The 22948-nt window shown below is 41.2% G+C and overlaps 2 protein-coding genes across 2 annotated transcripts; one reads left to right on the plus strand and one right to left on the minus strand.

Annotated features, from left to right (window-relative positions):
* Positions 1 to 9847: 9847 nt before the first annotated feature.
* Positions 9848 to 10327, minus strand: LOC109162264. Its single transcript, XM_019310983.1, has one exon. The coding sequence runs from the start codon at positions 10325 to 10327 to the stop codon at positions 9848 to 9850; it is 480 nt and encodes a 159-aa protein (XP_019166528.1).
* Positions 10328 to 14118: 3791 nt separating this feature from the next.
* Positions 14119 to 17053, plus strand: LOC109162265. The gene is made up of 3 exons (XM_019310985.1): positions 14119 to 14230; positions 14347 to 16216; positions 16315 to 17053. The coding sequence occupies exons 1-3, from the start codon at positions 14119 to 14121 to the stop codon at positions 17051 to 17053; spliced, it is 2721 nt and encodes a 906-aa protein (XP_019166530.1).
* Positions 17054 to 22948: the final 5895 nt, after the last annotated feature.

Raw genomic sequence — 22948 nt, forward strand, 5'->3', positions numbered from 1 at the left:
GGCACTGACCCTTAAACGTTTCTAAGATAGAAAAATCCTAAAGGGTCTCCTCGACTGAGGGGTTCGGCGAGAAAAGAAAGAATCAACGGGGCACCGACCCTTAAACATTTCTAAGATAGAAAAAGCCTAAGGGGTCGCCTCGACTGAGGGACTCGGCGAGAAAAGAGAGAAAAATGAGGCACAGACCCTTAAACGTTTCTGTGATAGAAAATGCCTAAGGGGTTGCCTCGACTGAGGGACTCGGCTAGAAAAGAGAGAAACAACGGGGCACTGACCCTTAAACATTTCTAAGATAGAAAAAACATAAGGGGTCGACTCGATTGAGGGACTCGGCGAGAAAAGAGAGAAACAACGGGGCACAGACCCTTAAACATTTCTAAGATAGAAAATGCCTAAGCGGTCGCCTCGACTGAGGGACTCGGCGAGAAAAGAGAGAAACAACGGGGCACTGACCCTTAAACGTTTCTAAGATAGAAAAAGCCTAAGGGGTCGCCTCCACTGGGGGACTCAGCGAGAAAAGAGAGAAACAACGGGGCACTGACCCTTAAACGTTTCTAAGATAGAAAAATCCTAAAGGGTCGCCTCGACTGAGGGGTTCGGCGAGAAAAGAAAGAAACAACAGGGCACCGACCCTTAAACGTTTCTAAGATAGAAAAAGCCTAAGGGGTCGCCTCTACTGAGGGACTCGGCGAGAAAAGAGAGAAAAATGAGGCACTGACCCTTAAACGTTTCTATGATAGAAAATGCCTAAGGGGTCGCCTCGACTGAGGGACTCGGCGAGAAAAGAGAGAAACAACGAGGCACTGACCCTTAAACGTTTCTAAGATAGAAAAAGCAAAAGGGGTCGCCTCGACTGAGGGACTCGGCGAGAAAAGAGAGAAACAACGGGGCATAGACCCTTAAATATTTCTAAGATAGAAAATGCCTAAGGGGTCGCCTCGACTGAGGGACTCGGCGAGAAAAGAGAGAAACAACGGGGCACTGACCCTTAAACGTTTCTAAGATAGAAAAAGCCTAAGGGGTCGCCTCCACTGGGGGACTCGGCGAGAAAAGAGAGAAACAACGGGGCACTGACCCTTAAACGTTTCTAAGATAGAAAAATCCTAAAGGGTCTCCTCGACTGAGGGGTTCGGCGAGAAAAGAAAGAAACAACGGGGCACCGACCCTTAAACGTTTCTAAGATAGAAAAAGCCTAAGGGGTCGCCTCGACTGAGGGACTCGGCGAGAAAAGAGAGAAAAATGAGGCACTGACCCTTAAACGTTTCTATGATAGAAAATGCCTAAGGGGTCGCCTCGACTGAGGGACTCGGCGAGAAAAGAGAGAAACAACGGGGAACTGACCCTTAAACATTTCTAAGATAGAAAATGCCTAAGGGGTCGCCTCGACTAAGGGACTCGGCGAGAAAAGAGAGAAACAACGGGGCACTGACCCTTAAACGTTTCTAAGATAGAAAAAGCATAACGGGTCGCCTCGACTGGGGGACTCGGTGAGAAAAGAGAGAAACAACGAGGCACTGACCCTTAAACGTTTCTAAGATAGAAAAATCCTAAAGGGTTACCTCGACTAAGGGATTCGGCGAGAAAAGAAAGAAACAACGGGGCACCGACCCTTAAACGTTTCTAAGTTAGAAAAAGCCTAAGGGGTCGCCTCGACAGAGGGACTCGGCGAGAAAAGAGAGAAACAATGAGGCACTGACCCTTAAACATTTCTATGATAGAAAATGCCCATGGGGTCGCCTCGACTGAGGGACTCGGCGAGAAAAGAGAGAAACAACGGGGCACTGACCCTTAAACGTTTCAAAGATAGAAAAAGCCTAAGGGGTCGCCTCGACTGAGGGACTCGGCGAGAAAAGAGAGAAACAACGGGGAACTGACCCTTAAACATTTCTAAGATAGAAAATGCCTAAGGGGTCGCCTCGACTGAGGGACTCGGCGAGAAAAGAGAGAAACAACGGGGCACTGACCCTTAAACGTTTCTAAGATAGAAAAATCCTAAGGGGTCGCCTCGACTGGGGGACTCGGCGAGAAAAGAGAGAAACAACGGGGCACTGACCCTTGAACATTTCTAAGATAGAAAAATCCTAAAGGGTCGCCTCGACTGAGGGACTCGGCAAGAAAAGAAAGAAACAACAGGGCACCGACCCTTAAACGTTTCTAAGATACAAAAATCCTAAGGGGTCGCCTCGACTGAGGGACTCGGCGAGAAAATAGAGAAACAACGGGGCATTGAACCTTAAACGTTTCTAAGATAGAAAAAGCCTAAGGGTTCACCTCGACTAAGAGACTCGGCAAGAAAAGAAAAGAAGCATAAGGGCATCAACCCTTAAGTGTTTCCAAAAAATGAAAAGCCTAGGGAGTTTCCTCGACTGCGGGACTCGCTAAGGAAAGCATCGAAACTCGGAAGCTTGGGAAGTTGTGTTGATTTTAAAGAAAATGCAAGAAGTAGAAAGTGAAGTTGATAGCGAAGATAAGTTTTGTCATTAATAAAGGTCCAAAGGGAGGACCGCCCTTTACAAAAAATAAGCTAAGGAAAGAAAGACCTAAGCTAAGGGGGAGGATGATGCAACTTCTTCACCCTAGACTTGCTCACCCGCCGATGGTCTAGCAGGGAGAGCAGCCGAAGGGTCTTCTGATTGAAGGGGCACGTCAGTGAGTGCAATCGTGTCCGTCGCCGGCAGACTTGGTGGAGCCGGAGATGAAGTTGTAGTCGCAACCCCGGGTGCTGGAAGCGGCTCGATTACCGGCTTGTGACCCCAACCTTCGAGGATGAAAGAGGGGTCACGGGCCTGCAGGCTAGCATATAGCTCGAGCTGTGCCTCGCGGTAGTCGAGCTGGTAGTCGCGTTCACCCAGGTCGAGCAGGTAGTCATCGCCTTCCAGGGTCGCCAGCCATTCCCTTGCCAACTCCTCCCGTCGACCCGCCATAGCCGACTTGACGTCTGCGTCAAAGGACGCCGACCCCTTGTACTCAGCAACCGCCATCGCCACCTTTTTCTGCTCCTCCCACAGACGAGTCACCCTGAGGAACTCGGCTATGTCGATCTCCCTCTCCTTGGCAAAGGCCGCCTGCTCCTCTTGGCGAGCCTTTTGACTGAAGTAGACGGTTGTTGAGGCTGTGCGCCCCCGCCTTGAGAGCCCGCATCCGCTTCCTCATCTCCAGTTGGAGAGCAAGGTTCTAAGGGGAAGAGTCATGTCAGAAGAGTAAAGGAAAAAGGAAGAAAAAGAAGTTAAAGGAATAAGGGTTTGAGCACTCACCCGATAGGATTGGCGCAAAGAAACCTCCAGGATGAGCTCGTCCTTCAGCTTGGAGCCCGACTCCAGGTCCCGGGGTAGAAGCACGTGCTCGGCCCACGTCTGAACCGAGAAGTCGCCCTGCCATATCTGGGCATCTTCGTTCAGCTCCAGGCCCACCCGAATCTTCTTGGGTGGAGGAACTTCCGACTGCTCCAGAGGGCGCTTGGAGCTCGGACTCTCTATTGAGGCCGGTGGAAGTCGAGAAGGAGAAGCCATAGGGGAGGTCGACAGGGCCACCACATTGCTGGGTGGAGTGACGTGAGACACCGGTGGAGGGAGCGAAGTCGGAGCAGAAGGAGTACCGGCCGAGCGCTGAGTCAGTCGGCGCCTCATATTTTCACCTCGATCGCCCATGGATTCGACCTAGGTGTCGATCTCCTCGGAAGAATCGGAGGCGGAGTCGTCAAGACCTGCACACGGAAAGAAACCGAAGTTAGCCGATTGTTTAAAAACGGAAAAGCATGAAGAGGGGTCTGGGGAAAGACTTCATGTGGTGGCCGCTCCAGCAGGCAGGAGACCCCACTTCGCCATAGCCCGAAGTTGCGACCAGCGCTGGGCACAGTAAGGCCCCATCCTCTTCAGAAACATGGCACCCCGGGTCGCCTCTTGGGTAAAGACAGCTCGTCGGGAGCAGGGTTTGAAGAGAGCGGCCGGCCACATGGTCGGAAATGCAAGAGGAGAAGAAGAAGGACGAACAAAGAAGAAGAAGGGCTTCCAGTCCTTCACAGAATCTGGAAGACCCTCAAACAAGACACGCCCAGGACGGGCGGATATTTGTACAAAGCCCTTAGAGTGAGGGTCGACCTTGTTCACGGTGTACAAACACCGGAACAACTCTATACAGGGCTCGTAGAGCCACCACCGACAGAGGACCATGAAATAGACCGGGAGACGGTGGGAGTTGGGGACGTGCTGGCTTGGAACCAGGTTATTGTAGCGAAAGAAGAGGGAGAGAAAAGGATGGGGTGGCACTCGGAAGTCAAAGGCCACCGAGTGCAAGTGTATACCTATATAACCCTCCGGCGGGTCAAAATGGACCGATTCCCCAGAGGAAGAACGTCGACCGACGGGCCAAGAAGAAAGCGGGTCATCTCGAGGTCCGCCTCCGATCTGAACGACGTAGCAGATGCCGGAGGATCTATCGACTCGAAACTTCCCTTCGGCCGTTGAAGGTCGTCGGGCAGAGCCGCCACTGTTGTTAGTAGTGGGGCTGGACTCAGAGGCAAAGCCGCCCCGGAAGACGATGGGGCCGGCTGAGAAGAAGAAGGAGAAGAGAGGTCCGAAGGTACCTCCCAGCGGTGAGAAGAAGAGGACGGGGAAGAAAACGGAGAGGACATGGTGGAGGATACCACCGGACGACGAGAGGGAGAGGAAGAAGACGACATGCTTAGGAGAGGGCTACCAACCTAAGAAACGTCCCGCGAGGTGTGGTGAGATGGACGAAGATGCAAGGCTCTTTGGTATTTTTCTCTCTTTTTTGCTCTTTTGAAAGAATGAGCAACGGAAAGGGGAAGAAGGTCTATTTAAATTGGGGAGAATCCCAAGAGACTGAGTGTAAACCCCCCATTGGCTGGCAAGGGAGGTTGATTGATGTGAATAGAAAGAGGCATTTAATGCCCCTCAAAAAACGGAATGACGGTTGAGCTAGGGTTAGCCCAAGCGGCGCGTCTAGGCATGCGAAAGGTTAGAGTGACCCGGCCTGACGAATCACAGGGCCAATCTAACCATGAGACAGAGGCATTTGGGTCGTCCGAATGGTTGTCTACTCGGACAGCGAGGCCATCCGTAGGTAAGTTGTAAGATCGCCCGAGTGCATAGTCGGCGCTGACAGCCCGATTTCAGTATTCTTTGAAGCAAACGTTGGGCCGACTCGACACGGTGGGAGTTGGGCCCTAGACTCAGACTCGTCGTCGACCCTGCTTATCAGTCGGACAAAAGAGCCCGTTCACCCTCAGTGGGGGGGGGGGTCTGGTAAAGGGGAAGTTATTGAGAAACATCACAAAGCAAAAAATTCTTTCTACGAAAACAGAAAAAGTAAGGCAAGAATATTTATTGATTAGAGCAAACGAGCCTACATCACAGACACAGCCCTCGTACAAACTAAGAAACATAAAAGTAGGGTCACGGGTTAGCCTTCTCCTCAGACGGACAAGCAGGAGGAGGTGGGCCTTCTAGAAACAGTCGAGGTTGGAAAGGAGCCGGAGCCGGAGCCGGAGCCTGGTCCGGTATGTCATTCACGTAAACCGACGGCTCCCCGTCATCAATCATTTGGAGAGACCTTTACAGAGCACTGGGGGACATGGCCACCCCGAAAAGATGAGGAACTTCACATACCTCCTCCTCGTCCAATGGTGGTTCGCTTATTACCGGATCCACTCGCCGGTTGGCCGAATCCACTCGAACTACGTCTAGTACATCCAGGGAAACCACGATGGGATTTGAGCCGGAGTCGCCCACCAAGTGGCCGCCATGTGCTAGCCTCCGCTGCCTCAGTTCTTCCAGCCGAGCCTGCTCTTTCAAGCGAATAGAGGAACGCCGTTCACCATCCCTGTAGCTCATATCGAAGGAAAAGAGAGGATAACGGTTGCAAGTGGTACCATGAAAAAAGTGAGAAAGATAAGGGAAGAAAAACCCTATTTATAGCTAGGCCAGGCGAGTTTTTTGGAGCAAATCGCGGGGAGAATCAAAACTGCCATCACTTGACAGAAACGTAGGGAATAGACAAAAGTCAGGAATCTATGTCAGTGAAAGATCCCATCAATCTCGCTTGGGCAGGGCAAGATTCCTGTCAAGACCTTAAAAGCAAATCTCCCTTAGATATGGGAGGATCGCAAGTGTCAGACCTCGGGTGGCACGAGGACCGACCGATAAGTCGGAAAGGTAACAGGCATAGTCGTATACTCGAAAGATAAAGAGGAAGACGTAAAGGCTAAAGACAATTCGTGTATTTTATTAAGAAACAAAGGGGGGGTCTAGTACATTGAGAAAAGGGGGGAACTTTATTTATGCTAAAGTAAATCCCCCCCCCCCACAATCATTCATTCGTTTTCACTCAGCACCACACTCAGTCGCTCAGGAGCCTCAGGCGGCGCGACTCACTTCTCCGGCGAAGATGGCTCATCCAGAAAAGTCATCTCGTCCGATGAACCAGAACCAACAGGAGAAGGGCAGACAGTGTCCCATAAGGCCCGCATTAGAGGTGGGACCACAGGTGCCTCATCATCCGAATACAGCTCCAGGTAGCGTGCATAGTCGGCCTCCGACATCAGGTCAGAAGCCGGCCCTTCAGGATTGTGCAGCGGGATGGTAAAGGTCAGCGGGATGGAAAGCCAGTTGTTCCGGGACGGCAACCTCTACGAAAGTCCCATCCTCGGCTGTCACACGAGCCGTGGTTTGGAGAGGAGAAGGGTCAGCAGTCGAAAGAGTTGGGTCAGCGGCCGGAGGTGGAGCCTCGGTCGTCATTCGGGAACCCGACGAAGTGGATCCCGTGGAATGCTTGCGAGAGGCAGGTTTGAGGGCCTTCCTTTTCCCTTTTTCAGACTTTGACCGCTTGGCCGGAGAGGAGTGAGACGCCAACCTAAAGACGATTTCCTTCCCCTTCATTGGTGGACGGCCCATGCTAGCAAGAAAGATGAGGAAAGACAAAGGTAGAGATGTTATTTATAGGCTCGAGGAGCAAAGGGAAGAGTTAAAGCGAATCAGGAGAATCAGGAAAATCACGGAGGATCCGGCCACGATCCGTCCATTGAAGAGAGAATATTGAGCAGTGATTCCGGTGATCTACAGTAAAAGGACGGATACTTTTCAATATTCGAGTTGAGAAAGGGACTCAATATTGGAAAGTGAGGGACTAGTTGATGGGGTGTGAACCCCGTGGGCTCGGGGCCCAAAAAGGACGAAGAGATGCCCAAGAGGAAGATAGGCCCAAGAAGAAAGAGGACCAAGTCCAGAAGAGGAAACAGCCCAGAGGCAGAGGTTAGAAGCAGGAGGTCGGCTCGAGCCCGAGCTCGGCGCGAATAGGCGGGCGGCACGAAGATAGCCGTTGGAACATTAAAGGGGCCATTTAAGAGGCCCGGTCAGCAAACCGTTGGGAGGCCCAGTAACGGCAGCCCAACGGCCCTTAGAGTTAATAGGGCGATTTATGGCCTTAAATGTGTATTTTTGAATGAGTCCGAGGAGACCCACTATAAAAGGGGACTCCTCAAGAATGTAAAGGGGGACGACAAGTTCGGGCCAAGAGTATACACACACTTATAAGAGCTATTACTTTCCCTTCTATTTTTGAAAGGTAAATCCACCAACCAAGGTTGTGTTGGACCTCCCTGGGCCCAAAAACCCTAAAACTAACAAATATAATTACATAAATCATATTACATATCGATTTTTAAAGATAATTGCGACAAAACGAATCATATATTATTCAATTAATTGAGTGATACTTTTGCACTAATCTTATAATCAAATAAATGTACACTTTCAAATATTAGAATCGTTTATAATTTCATCTTTAATTTTATTATCTAAATATAAAATTAAAAGAATTTACCCTTGCATCGTACGGGTAATTGGGCAATTATTTGCTCGAATTCAAGAAAGGATAACATCAAAAAACATAATCGATCCAATCCATTTCGTCAATTGCACTATATAATATTTTTGTTATAATTTATAATTTTATATAATTGTATATCGATCTAAATATTCTTTAAATTTTATAACAAATTCATTCCGTGTAACGCACGGGTGAAAATACTAGTGTATATAATAAAGAAACTGTGTATTAATATTTATATAAAGATACAATTAATTGTATTAATTAATACTTGTAATACATGTAATATAAATAAATTATATATATAATGCTTGTGAATGATTTAAATAAATATAGTTCTAGTTGGTTTCAATAGTGTTAAATTAAGTGAAAGGTCAAGCGTTTTAGTCTTGTTATTAATAACATTTTAAAATATTAATAGAATATCCAATTACACAACAAATTAAAGGGTGAGGACATGGATTGGATTAGAAATTCGGGCCAACTCGACGGGTTGGATCTGTTTTGATAGCTATACCTACTTGACCCATTTTTCTTTTATTTATTTATTTAATTTTACAGTTATGGAAGGCAAAGCATCTTTCTTATCCTAGTTTGGGGACAATAGAAGGGAGTGCCACCTGGTAGTTGCTTGGAACTGTAATGTTACTTCAGGCCAAACCTGCTTGTCCTTGCAGTCACAAGCTGGTGGACCGTTATACAAGAGTGCATGCACCCACAATAATACAGAGATTGATAGAGACATGCATATATAGAGAATAACATGTGTATATGTAAGTCCTTAATTGGGTTGTGGCATCTTACATTTGTTATGCTTCATTATTCCCCCCAATAAATTTCATTATCTTTTAAGATTGGATTATTGTTGTGTAGATTTCTAGGTTTGTACCATATCTTAATTAAATCCCATATGGTTTAATGCATTGCCCACTTAAATAATCACATATACTTTTAAGAAATGTATTGAGTGATAGTTTGGATAAGATGGAGTTACAGCTCAGGATTTCATCCTTAAACAAATCTATAACCAATAAATTTTATATTTCATTAAAAAATATTCTGTACTATTTTATGCCATGAATTTATAATATCACTGGATAAAAAAAAAAAAAAATTAAACTACCAAGATAACCTCAATCAAATTAGTCAAATTATTAACTTGATAACCACAATGTTTCAAGTTGACTTCTCACGGAAGTGGTTTATTGCTTTTTATGATTAAAAAAAAAAAAATTGAAAGTTATTTTTTTTTTTTTTACGATTCAATTTGAGTTATGATGTTAAATAATTTGACTTCTATTCGGAGTTTCAGAAGAAAATTTAACTACTCGCACGAGTTAGCTTAATGGTTTACGAAGTAGTATTTAAGAGAAAAGACTAAGGTTTGAATTTTGGTGGCGGTTATGAGAGAATTATGCTCAAAGTTAGATAATATTTCAGATAAGAGATCAAGATTTAACTAAACTTCTGACAGTATGAAGATTATGTGCAAAACTAAACTTCTGACAGTATGAAGATTATGTGCAAAGTGAACAAATTCCCTGCGTGTTGAACTATTAAATCACCCTCATTTACATCTATTGGGCACTTGAGCCAAGATGTGGGTCTCTAGGGTCGGAGATTCAATTTTGGGAGAAGAAAAAGAAAACTTAGCTCGGAAGGGTTTAGATTTAAAAGTCAATCTTTACTTTTAGACTATATTAGTATCTTGGTGCTATTAATTTTGACAATATTATTTATATTAAATTTTATCTAATAATATTGCAATTACTTGTACAAAAAAATCTGAAAAAGCCACCATGTGACGTAAGAAATATATATAATTTCTTTCATTTCTCTCCAAAATGTGCAGATTACGTTCATGTAATCCGCTTTCTACTACGAAATTCAGTTCCGAGATGAACATAAATTAAAAAAAAGGAAAACAAAAAAGAAAGTAAAAATCCGGAGCGGTAAAATTTGGAGTGAAATTGTAAAAATTATCTAGGGAGTTAAAGGTTGGTTAATCCTGGAAGCCGGTTTTCTCCCAGATAGCGTTGCGAACCTTACTGAGATCTCTCCCTTTGAGGGTGCGGCCGACGCCTTCGTGCACCGAGAAGGAGGCGATTCGAGTCCTCGCCAACTGCCGCGCGAGGAACTCGTGCGGCGGAACCCTATCGTCGCCGTACTTCTCCTCCAAGTCCTCCTCGTAACTGTCGCGCCGGCGATTCTCCCTGTACTCCTCCTTCAGAATCTTCGACCAGTCGGGGACGTTCACCGGCAGGGACGCCGGCACGCGGTCGCCGGAGGACTGTTTCCTCGAGACGCGGGCGCTCGCCACCGCCTTCCGGCACTCCGGCGAGGCAACGCGCGGCTCCGCGCTCCAAACCTCCGACTCGTCGAGCTCGAACACCGAGTCGCCGGCCGCCGCCGCAGGCGCGTCGCGATCACTCGACAGGAACCGGTAGTTTCCCCTCGCGAAATAGCTCTTCGAAGCCGCCATTACGAATCGCCGCCGGTGGTGGTTGCCGCCTCGAGATTCGATGTCTGATCTCTGCTCCCCCTCCCCCTCGTATGAATTTTCGGGCGTACGATGATGTTTGGTACAGCGTATGGACTCTTTCTCTCTCTACAAACACTGACTCTCACACACTCTCTCTCCAACATATATATACAGATATGTGTATGTAAATACCTTGGGCTGCTCTCCGCTGGAGATTTGATCTGCTTTTATAAAGACTTGGTTGGATAAGGTTCCGTTTCTCTCTCTAAACTGTCCTGTAACTTAGACCATGTGAAATCACCACTTTACCCCTGTGAAATCACCACGAAACGACGTACCGCCGGGCGTCATTCCACGTGAACTGTACAATTTTAAGGGAATAATGTGATATGTTACATAATCTTAAAAATTGTTTTGGATGACGTTGTTGTACATATATTTTATATTTAAATAAATTTGTGATTTGTGATTTCTTTTAACTTAAGACAAGGTACGATTTTCAATAACCATATAGGACATTATTAATTAATAAATTATTATTAACTATTTACTAAAATGCATCTAAAAAGAGATCTCAAAAAAAGTTAAGGTGTGATATTAAGTGAAATGAGAAAAGTAATAATTTTCATTCTTAGTACACCCAACAATTATAATTTTTTTTTTCTTAGTACACCCAACAATTATAATTTTTTTTTCATTTTATTTGTTTCAATCAATTAGTAATAATCTACTTACATAAAAGTAAAAGTTATAAAATGTGTTTTTATTTTATTGGAAGCAAAAAAAAAAAATGATGATATATTGGTAATTGAGCCCCATCAAGATCAGTGTGGCAAATTATACCATGGATTATGGTCTAAATTGCATTATAGATTCTAGTCCAAAATAATTTTTAAATTATATGTGATGTAGACATATTATGTATCTATAGTTAACAATTTATGCATTAAAAATAAATTAAAGACACATAATATATTAATTAGAGACACATAACATTATTAATATGGTAACTACATAAACATAATACGTTAACTGCAGAACATAATATTTTAATAACATATTATGTGAATAGAGTTAATACGTTCTCTTCAAATATAGTCACAATATGATAGAATTAAAGCTAGTAGTGATGGGGTCAAGCTAGATTATATAGGTTGATTATTCAAAGTTAAACAACATCATATCATCATCTTTATGTTAGCATGATCACATCATGTCAACACAATAACATCAACAAAAATCTTACCCGAACTAAATCTTCAAAAACATGCTATTTGGTTAACCTTCTCACATCATGTCATCATTGCTTCTAACATTTTGATTTCGCTTAGTTTATTAAAGTTGTTGCCGTATGTGGAGCAATAGAGGTAATTTTATGAGGAAATTGTATTTTACTCCCAAAATATCATTACAATGGGTGAGAAGTCTTATTTAAAACTCATTCTTCGCAACAAGGTAAAAAATTTTGCCACAAATATTGAGAGATTGAGTTTAGGTTGGTTTCTTAGTGTGCAAAGTGTATATTTTGGTATCAGGTCGGGTTGGACATCTAATGCGCATAAGTCTCCAGTTTGGTGCTGCATCTCGAAACTAGATTGACTCGATTTACCTCTTCAATTTGTGGGCTTAGAGGTGAGTTTATAGGGCTCAAGATTTAGGGTGTGTTTGGTTCGCACATGGGAATCAGAATTGAAATGAGAATCAAATACTCCGTACTTAGTAATAGTATGAGTTTTGGTGAAAGTATTTTGCATGTTTGGTAATAGGGTGGAATTGGAATGATTACCAATATTGATGTTTGGCTATGTATGACCCTATAATGGGAATAAAGGTTTTAAAAATACAAAAAAAAAAAAAAAAAAAAAAAAAAAAAAGATAATTGATCCTAATATAATGACATCCAAAACACCAATATAAACAAAAAAAAAAATCAAAATAAAAATCTAAAAGTATTAATCCAAACTTAAAAATCATATTACCAATAAGGTGAAATGATACATCTTTTAATTTGAAAATTGAGTTTTTAATTGATCAAATCTCATAGTTGTGTTTTAAAAAGTTGTCAACCAAACATTAACAATGGCTTTGATTCTCATTCCGTGTGTAAACCCATGAACCAAACACACCATTAATTTATCCAAGCAAAGAAATATGAATTATTATTATTATTATTATTATTATTATTATTATTATTATTATATATATATATATATATATATATATATATATATAAATGAAATTGTATTTTTGAAAAAGAAAAGATAAAGAAGAAAAGGTTAAAAACAAAAAAGAGATGGAATTAAGATCTTGACTAATCACTTTTCCCTGCATGCAAATATGAACATTTGACTACAATCAAACGCGTGAGTGTAAAGAGGGCGGTAATTTCCTAAAAGAGCGACAGAAAGAGTGTTGGTTTCCCTTCGACACTTCGGAAACAAGGAGGGGCATTTTGGGGAACCGAAACTTTTGTCTCTTTGGGCGAGAGCAGTGGCCGCTGCCATTCCGATTTGTCGCGACGCGGATGCGTTGGGTGGAGGCTCAGCAGGTGAGAGAGTTTTTCCAGTTTTGGCCCCCGGACTTCAGATCATTTTTATATTTAGTTTCTAATTTCGGAGTATTAATTTTTTTATATTTAGTTCCACGGTTTTTTAAATTTTGTCACATCTGATCTAATTTTTAGTTGTTAGTGACCAAATTTTTTATTAAAAAATGTTATAGAAAAGAGAAAATGACATTTTTTTTCATGGGTTATATACTTATAGCATTTTTTTCTCCTTGAATTATTTAAGTGACAGTTTATTCTCATGATATATTAAATAGACATATTTACCCTTAAAATAAATCTTTTATTTATTTTTTTTTCTCCGAAAAATTATAACCACGATATGGTTCAAACTGAACAGACACTATAGCAACCAAACAGAAAAGTTATGATGACAATTTAGAATCGGAACCCGATATTTAGAGTTTATTAAAATCGTGAATCGAAACTGCCAGTTCATGTTCTGAATTGAAAAAATAAAATATATTAATTATTGAATTTAGAATATTTTAAAAATAAAATAATAAAATTTTAAAAGAAAATTTGAACCAATAGTTCAAATTGGATCCGAAACTGTGAACCGACGGTTCAAAATAAAAACTAAATCGTGTTATATATACTTATATGTGAGAGTCAGTTTAAATGCAAATACATATATATATATATATATATATATATATATATATATATATATATATATATATACACTATTTGCTAATATTATAATTATTATAATTTTAAACTAATGCTAGTAGTTGTTCCGATTTGAACCTCCGGTTCACGGTTTAGGATCCATTTGTTTTCTAGTTCACGATTTTAATAAACGGAAACCCAAACATTGAGTTCTGGTTCTGAATCATAACCGAAAAATTTCGATTTGATTGCTATAGTGTCCGGTTCAATTCGAACCGAGTCGTGGTCATCCCTACCTATAAGCAATAATTTGTTGAAGAAGTGAAATAAATAAAATATTTAGTTTAAGGGTAAAAATGTCCATTTAATATATCGACGGTCCACCACTTTTATAATAATTGAGGGGCCAAATGTGGATGCATGAATAACTAAGGAAAAAAAATGTTATGAGCATATAACTCAGGGGGGAAAATCTCATTTTCTATATAGAAAATATAATTTTGTCTTTTAAAATAAGTCACTTAACTATTATGTATTCATGTTTAATAATATAAAGATATAAAATTAGTCATTGATAATTGAAAATTAAATAAGATGATTAAATGAGCTGGACATGGAAAATGAATACAAGAAACTACATGTATCCCCAGTTAGAACCAGGGCTCAATCTCAGAATATGAATGCTGGTCAGGAGCAGATTCAACCTCAAAAATCTGCTAAGAGAGGCAAAAAGGCCTCTCCCAAAAAGAAAAGATGAAAGTTTTATGTTGGAATGTGAGGGGAGTTGCCTCCCAAGGCTCCCTTCACAGAATAAGGAACTTGGTGAGAACTTTTAAACCAGGGATAGTCTGCTTAATAGAGCCTTTTAAAGAGTTATCTGAGATTGGCCACTGGGCAGTTATGCTTGGTTTTGAAAACAGATTTTGTGGGTCTGATAAGACTTGGGTATTCTGGGACAGAGGAGTGACATTGATCTCTATAGAAATAGGAGACCAGCTGATAAATTTGGAAGCCACAGTGCCTGAAATTGGAAACTTTAACATATCATTCATATATGCAAAATGTGATAGAAGTATCAGGTTGAATTTGTGGGAACAGATAGAGAGCATGGCAGAGGGTCCTATGAAGGATCAGAAATGGAGTCTCATAGGGGACTTTAATTGCATCTTGAAAAGTGAAGAAAAGAGAGGGGGCCAGCCTTATAGTATGTGGAAGAGTAGAGATTTTCAGAATTGTGTTGATTCTGCAAGGCTGAGGGAAGTGGTGTTCTATGGTAATCCATTTACATGGTGGAATGGTAGGAGGGGCGAACAAGCAGTGTGGGAAAGATTGGATAGGGGATTTGTGAATGAGAATTGGGAAGGAAGCTTGAAAACACACATACATCATTATGCAAAGTTAACTTCAGATCACTCCCCTTTAATAATGAGTGTAGAGCCCCAAGTCAGGATGAGTAGAAGGCCTTTTTCCTTTTTGAACTCTTGGGGAGAGCATGAACAATTCCTAGGGATAGTGAGGGAAGCATGGCAGGAGAGAGTCAATGGAAATGAAATGTATACATTTATGACTAAGCTTAAGAGAGTGAAAGAGGTTTTAAAGAAGTGGAATTGGGAGACTTTTGGTAATATATTTAAGAAGGTGGAGGAGTTGGAGGGTAAGATGAGGGAGCTGGAGGAAAAATTGCAGGAAAGGCCAACAGATGAGACTTTATTGGAATATAAGAGGGTGCAAGCACTATTACAAAGGCAAGTGAGGATGGAGGAGAGTTACTGGCAACAGAAAGCACACTCTCAATGGGTAGTAGAAGGGGAGAGAAATTCAAAATACTTCCAAGGGCTGGTGAGGGAGAGGAGGTCGAGACAAATAATTCATAAAATAATGAGTGATGAAGGTGTTTGGGTGGAAGACCAGGGCAAAATAGCTGGAATGGCTGTTGAATTCTTTCAGCAGCTATTCACAGCAGAAGCAACTAACCTTGATCCTTCAATTTTTGACTGTTTGCAGGTGGTGGTAACAGAACAGGAGAATCAAGCCTTGGTAGCTGAACCCTCCATGGAAGAAGTTAGGTCTAGTGTGTTTAGCATGAATGCAAACAGTGCAGCTGGACCTGATGGATTTGGAGGGGGCTTTTACCAACTCTGTTGGGAGATCATAAAGGAAGACCTGCTGAAAATGGTAAGAAGCTTTTTTGCTGGTAAGAGCCTAACCAAGGCAATTACCAGCACTTCAATAGTGTTGATACCCAAAGTGTCCAACCCTGCCAACTTTGGTGAATATAGACCAATCAGTTTAAGTAATTTCTGTAGCAAGATTATTACAAAGATCATGGTCTTAAGGTTGGCAGGGGTGTTGAATAGAGTCATCTCCCCAGTCCAAGCAGGATTTGTTAAAGGCAGAAGCATAACTGATAATATTTTGTTGGCACAAGAAATTTGCCATGGAATGAAAGCTTCAAATGAAGATATAGTTTTAAAACTTGACATGGCGAAAGCCTATGATAGAATGGACTGGGGATGCATTGCCTTGGTCTTAACCAGACTCGGCTTTTGTAAAAAGTGGATTGATCTGGTCCTGAACTCCATAAATAACATATGGTACTCTGTGATTGTTAATGGGGAGGCAAGGGGCTTCTTTCATTCCTCTAGAGGATTGAGGCAAGGAGACCCCTTATCTCCCAGCTTGTTTATTTTGGCTGCTGAGCTTTTTTCCAGGTTACTCAGTCAGAAGAGGGCTCTGTTCTCCCAACCTATTGGAGGTCCATTTATCAACCACCTAGCCTTTGCAGATGATATGGTGATATTTACCTCAGGAAAGGAGGGGGGAGTGGAGGAAGTTATAGAGGTGGTGGAACATATGAAGCTCAGTCTGGACAACTTATCAATAGACAAAAGAGTGCATTTTATATGCAAGCAAAGGCCACACTGGAATCCATTGAGAGAGTGAGGGAAATCACTGGTTGCCAGTTTAAAAGTTTCCCTTTTACTTACTTGGGGTGCCCCATATATCAAGGAAGGAAAAAGACTACACTGTTTGATGGTCTAACTGATAGAGTGGCTAACAGATGTAAAGGGTGGCAGGCTAGAATTTTATCTCAAGGAGGAAAAGCAGTGCTGATCAAGACAATTCTTCAAGCTATGCCCACTCATATGTTCTATGCCATAAGCCCACCCAAGGCAGTGATAAAACAAATTGAGAGTTTGTTGGCTGATTTCTTTTGGGGAAAAGCTGAGGGGAAGAAAAAATACCACTGGGGGTCCTGGAAGACATTGGCAAGGCCAACAGAAGAGGGAGGAGTTGGATTCCAAAGAATGCAAGAGCTGGTAGATGCTGCAAGTGTGAAGTTATGGTGGAACTTTAGGAAGGGGAATTCTCTATGGAGTCAGTTTTTAATTGCTAAGTATTGCAAGGAAACACACCCAGTGGTGAGAGGCTGGCAATATAATGATTCACATGTATGGAAAAGAATGGTGCAAATCAGAGATATAGCAGAGCCCCAAATTGCATGGAGGATAGGGGAAGGGAAAGTGAATGTGTGGTGGGATAACTAGTCAGGCAAAGGAGCAATGGCAGGGATTCTGGGCATAAGGGGAAAGACGAAAGCAAGGGACAACTTGAGAGATGTGGTAAGAGGGAATGCTGTGGATCTGCAAAGGCTAGGGGTTCAGGATCAAAGCTGGAATGTACCTGTGAACTTGATACAGAACAGAGTGGATGAGATTAGATGGAAGCCAACAGGAGGGGACTTCAGCTTCAAATCAGCCAAGCAGCTTGTAAGGGGAAGTGGAGGACAGCAGGAGAGTGGCTTGTGGAAAAGAAGGGTGTGGGCAAAAGGTATTCCATGGAAATTTTCCTTCCTGGCCTGGAGAGTTTTCAAAAAGAGGTTACCAGTGGATGATGTCTTGAGGAAAATGGGATTCCAAACAGCTTCAAGATGTCATTGCTGTGTTCAACACGGCTGTGATGATTTGCAACACATCTTTGGGGCAGGAGAAACAGCAAGTAGAGTGTGGGAGTACTTCTCCAGCTCAATGGGCATTCAATTAAAGGTGAGAACAGAAAGACATTTATGCTATGAATGGTGGAAATTTAAGTTCAGGAATAGAATGATGCAGTTTATAGCCCAGAGAATGCCCACCCTCGTTTTGTGGGAACTTTGGGTTAATTATGCAGCTTGTAAGTATGGGGGAGGAAAGCCATCTGTGGCAAGGGTGATCCACAAGGTGACAAGAGATATGGTGGAATGTATACAAAGGAAATGGCCACACTGGGACCCATTGCCACCCAATTGGAGAACTGTCATGGAAAAAGCTGAATCTTTTAGGTGTGAAAGGGTGGTTCAGAGATCTTGCTGGTGCAGGCCTGAGCCAGGTGCTGTAAAAATGAACTGGGCTGTGGATGGGGAAGGGAAATCTTGTTCTTTCTTTATGAGAAACTCCAAAGGGCACTTCTGCCTAGCTGGGGTTTACTCTGTGAGGGAAGGCCAAGACATTGAGGATTTGATAGAAGGAATGTTGAGATTCTGTTGGGAATGGTGTAAGACACAAAAGCTGGTTAGGGTCATATTTGAGTCAAATGATTGGAGAGGGCACAATTTGGATTGCCTTAATGTTTTCCAAGGACAGAAAATAAAGCTGGGGACCTGCATAGAGAGGGTGAACTGTGTGGCTACTAGCTTAGCAAACAGCTGCAGGGGCCTCAACATTGTTTTTAGGAAAGTGGAGGGACTACCAAGGGGCTTGAGATTGATCCTTAGCCTTGAGGGGGTTCCCCATTTTGTTTTTGTGCCTGGGATTGATCAGATCAGATGATAAATATGCAGTGGTTGGGGTCCAGAACCTGGGATCCTGGTATTGTGGGGACCCTGATCAAGGGACCAGAGTTGTGAGGGGGCCAGCTGGTGATCTCTGCATAGATGTGAGGCTGGATTCCACTTTTGTTAAGAGAAGACCAAGGAGGATGGCTCTTGGCCCTTGAAAGAAACTGAGGGTGGAAGGGGGAAACAAGGAAGGAAAGTGTTGCTGTTCAAGGAGTGAGGGTGGTATAAGGAATGAGTTATGTGAGCTCTCTTTGACTGAGACTGGCTCTGGGAAAGGGATTAGCTGATGATCCTTGCTAGGCATAGCATGTGTGAGGCTTTTGCTCTCCTGAAGCATAAAGAAAAGGGGAGAGGGTGGGGGAACTGCTCTATGAAGGTTTCTGAGAATGGCTCTGCCCACAACTCTGCTCATAAGCCAAAATAAATAAGGGAGAGATCTTTGTTGTAACCCCAATGAGGGATGGTAATCGTGAGGGGTGTAACAGATATCTCTCAACCTAAAGATGGACCAATCCAAATCAGGTTGGCCCAGAGATAACAAGAGAGGGGAAAGGGTCAGTGAAGCTGAAAAGCTTAGGCCTTCTCTACCCGAAAGTCTGATGAGCAAATGGTCCTCCACCATCCAAGGCAGAGGATGGTGGTTGGACATATGATAAGCTAAGGGGAATGGGCTGATGAAGTTATAGCTGAGGCTCATTCTGCCTTAGTTTTAAGAGTAGACTGCTGCTGCACTGGCATTTATGTGGGCCTATAATCGGCCATGCAGGTGAACCATGAATGGCTTATGATGCAACTGAGAGTTGTTGAGGTCAGTTCCCCATACTGGAAGGTTAGGGAGTATGAATCTATGAGGCTAGCTAGCGGAGATTCACCCTCCCTTTGGCCCGATGATGGGTTGCTAGCTGGGCAGCTTCTGAGGGCATCAGCTTGTGTTGGGAACTGGCAGTTGAACACTGTGCAGATGTTGTTTGGTGGATCTACATTAATGTAGAGATGAAGCCATTAACTTTTTTTGCAGGTAGGTGGAAGCTTGAAGAAGAAGACCCCCTTGTGTACTTTGCTATAAGAGCTCCCGACCCCCTTTTGTGTGGATATCTTGTATCTTAGGGCAAAAACTGACTTTAGAAGAGATTCTTAGGTGGTTTTAGCCTTGGAAGCCCATTCTGGCTTGTGTTATGAATGGGGGGTCTTGATAGGCTCCAAGTATGGCATACACTCGGAGTTGGGAGTGCTTTTAGCTTGAGGGGATCCATAGGTTTAAAAGAAAATGAGAGAAATGTAAGGAAATTTGGAGGAGGGCGAAACAAGGGGAAAATGAGGAAAAGGCAAGAAAAGAAGTGGATTTGAAAAAGCAAAAGAAAAGGAATTTTGATAAAAAATGAGAAGGGATGGGTGAGATGGTGGATACCCATTGCTTAGGTCGGGGCCGCAAAGGCTCCCCGGGCCTAAAACACGGTACGCCGTGCCGTGGGAGTCGGCCTTTGGCCTAAGGGTGGTGGGGGAGGGATCCATTGCTCCTGTCGGGACCTCAAAAGCCTCCCCGGGTAAAACATAGTGCGCTATGCCGAGGGAGGTTGGTCTTGGGCACGAGGGTGGAAGGAGGTGAGTGCTACCGCTTAAGCCGGGACCCGTGAAATTCCCCCGGGATTAAAACACGGTACGCCGTGCCGGTGGGGATGGGTCTTTGACTCGAGGGTAGTAGGGATAGGATAGGATAGTTGGATCTCCATGAGCTTAGGCATCGTTCCCATCACTTGTGTGGGACGGGGAGCCTTTTACAGACGAGGTGTGTGGATGTGTTGGTGAGGGTTGGGCTTTCAAGGCTTGAATTTACCTTTTGATCTCTTTTGTGAGCCATTTTGGCCTTTGATTTTGATATAGTAGACTTAGATGGTTGGGAGCTCTACACTTTGATTGGGGGGTCACTTTTGGGCCACCTCTTGTATATATTTAGATAGTTGTTTTGTTTTGTTATGGCCGAAATGGCCAAGGACTTGACTTGAGCCATAGTCCACTTTTGGGGCTATGGCGTATGCTTGTAGACTCTTAGTTTTGAAATAGAATAAATGCACAGTTTATTTAAAAAAAAAAAAAAAAAGATGATTAAATGTTACGAGATTTTAAAATTAGTGAGATCAAATATGAAAAAATAAACCAGGACTATGTGGTCTAATGGTACCCGGGTTGGACTTCCATTTGGAAGATTACGAGTTCTAAAGCCTCAGTGGAGGCGTTATTGGTTCTTTGTGTTTCAATAGGTTGAGAAAGTATATGAACAGATACTACAATGTAATAGAGCCAGTAACTTTCAAAAAAAAGAAAAAAGAAAAAATAATAATCGGATATTGAGTATAAAAATTGTCTAATAATCTTAGGATCTAGTATAAAAATAAAAATAAATAAATAAATAAAGGAGTGCCGCTGCCGCTGGTCCCGGACTTGAGCCCTCCAAGATATATCAGTACACGTGCCGGTAGAACATTGAACCGTGCACCACGTGGCGTGCCGTGGTCCGGTGAAGTAGTGTGGGGCCACGTCAAGTGGGACCCTACTCCAACGAGCTTGGATCTAGATTGGAGCTCGTGCCAGCTACCTCCAATTGCTCTCAGTTTTTTTTTTCTTTTTAAATTATTATTTATTTGCCATGCCATCCCCTGTTACTCTAGTCCTTAAAAAAGTAAATTATATATATAATTTTATTCAGCATAAATAAAAGATGAATATATAAATATTTTATTTAAATTATTGTTTTAATAATAAAGCAGTAATAATTATTGTTGCATTATTTTTTATTTTTTTGGTTAAATATGTTAATATATTACTTTCTTAGGGGCGTATTCAATTATGACTTTTGTAGAGTTTTAAAGACTTTTAAAATGATAGATTTTAATAAACTTTGATTGACTTTCATAGAGTCTTTCAAAATTTTTTAAAACTTTATAAAACTCTATAAAAGTCTATATAAAAAACATTCATAGACTTTTATCAACTTTTTATTTTAAAAAGTCTACAAAAGTCATTGAAATTCTAAATTGAATACATCCTTACAAACTTTCAATTATTTTGATTCTTATCATTTATAATTTTCTTACAAAACATTTATAATATATTATAAAATTATTCTTATTATATAGTTCTTCACCCACATCAACATTATTAATTTTATCAATAGTATGTTGAGACTTATATGCTAATTACTTATAGGAATAAGGTTCAAATTGGCCACTAAACGTAACCTGAAAATGCAATTAGGCCACTGAACGAAAAAAAAAAGTGCAATTAGGCCACTGAACACTCCAAAAATGTGCAATTTCACCTGATAGCAGGTTACCCTCAATTTTAGCAGGTTATCTGCTTACGTGGCAGCTGAGTTGGCATTTTTAATAAATTTTAATAATAAATTATTATTTAAAAAAAATTTAAAAAAATAAAAACGACTTTATTTTATTTTTTATTTAATTTTTTTTCAATTTTTTATAAAATTTATTATTAAAATTAATTATTAAAAATTATTAAAAATTATTTAAAAATTATTAAAAATGCCAACTCGACTGCCACGTAAGCAGGTAACCTGCTAAACTTGATGGTAACCTGCTATCCGGTGAAATTGCATACGTTTGGAGAGTTCAGTGGCCTAATTGCACGTTTTTGAAATGTTCAGTGGCCTAATTGTACTTTTTGTTCGTTCAGTGGCCTAATTGCATTTTCAGGTTACGTTCAGTGGCCAATTTGAACCTTATTCCTTACTTATATATATATATTATTAATAAACATAAAAAAAAATTTATTAGAAATTCATAACAATATTGAACAATAAAATTTATAATAAAAGAATCAAATACAATATTTAAAAATATAATTACAAGTTTCATAAAATAAAAAATAAAAATCTAATATATATATATATATATATATATATATATATATATATATATATATATATATATATATATACACTTGATATATTGCTAGGCATCACACAAAGAATTATTATTTGCAATAGCAATTTGAGACTGCGAAACAACAACAATGTGCTACTGTTTGCAATCCCGAATTGTTGTTGCGAACAGTAGTTCACTATTCGTAGTAACTTGTTAAAAAAAAAAGAAAGAAAAATATATATTACGAATATAAACATAAAAAGAAAAAAATAAAAATATATAAGTATTTATATGAATATTATGAATAAAATTTGACGATAGAAAAAATTACTTTGTTCATGTATTTAGGGAGAATTAGAGAAATTTAGGAATAAAAAATTCGTAGAAAAAATAAAAAGCAATATAAACAAGCAATAATGAAGTAAAAATAATATTATTTCAAAATTTTAGATGAAGATTGTAAAGTTTTAGGAGAGAGAGAAAAATTGGTAGAGTTTAGGTATGAGGAAAATATAGGATAATGAAGAAAAAATTAATTTTATTGAATTTAGATAGGTTTATAAAATTTGAATAGGGAGAAAAAATAGAGTTTAAATAAAGAGAGAAAATATTCAAAGTTGTTAGAAAGAAATTTTGAAATCTTGGGGTTGATGGGTGGATTTCAACTATTTATATTTGAGAAGGAAAGTCTCTAAAAGTCTTAAACTTAAAAAGTCTACAAAAGTTCATAACTTTTTGAATACCAC

The sequence above is a fragment of the Ipomoea nil genome, unplaced genomic scaffold, assembly GCF_001879475.1.
Source record: "Ipomoea nil cultivar Tokyo-kokei standard unplaced genomic scaffold, Asagao_1.1 scaffold2928, whole genome shotgun sequence".
NCBI lineage: Eukaryota > Viridiplantae > Streptophyta > Magnoliopsida > Solanales > Convolvulaceae > Ipomoea > Ipomoea nil.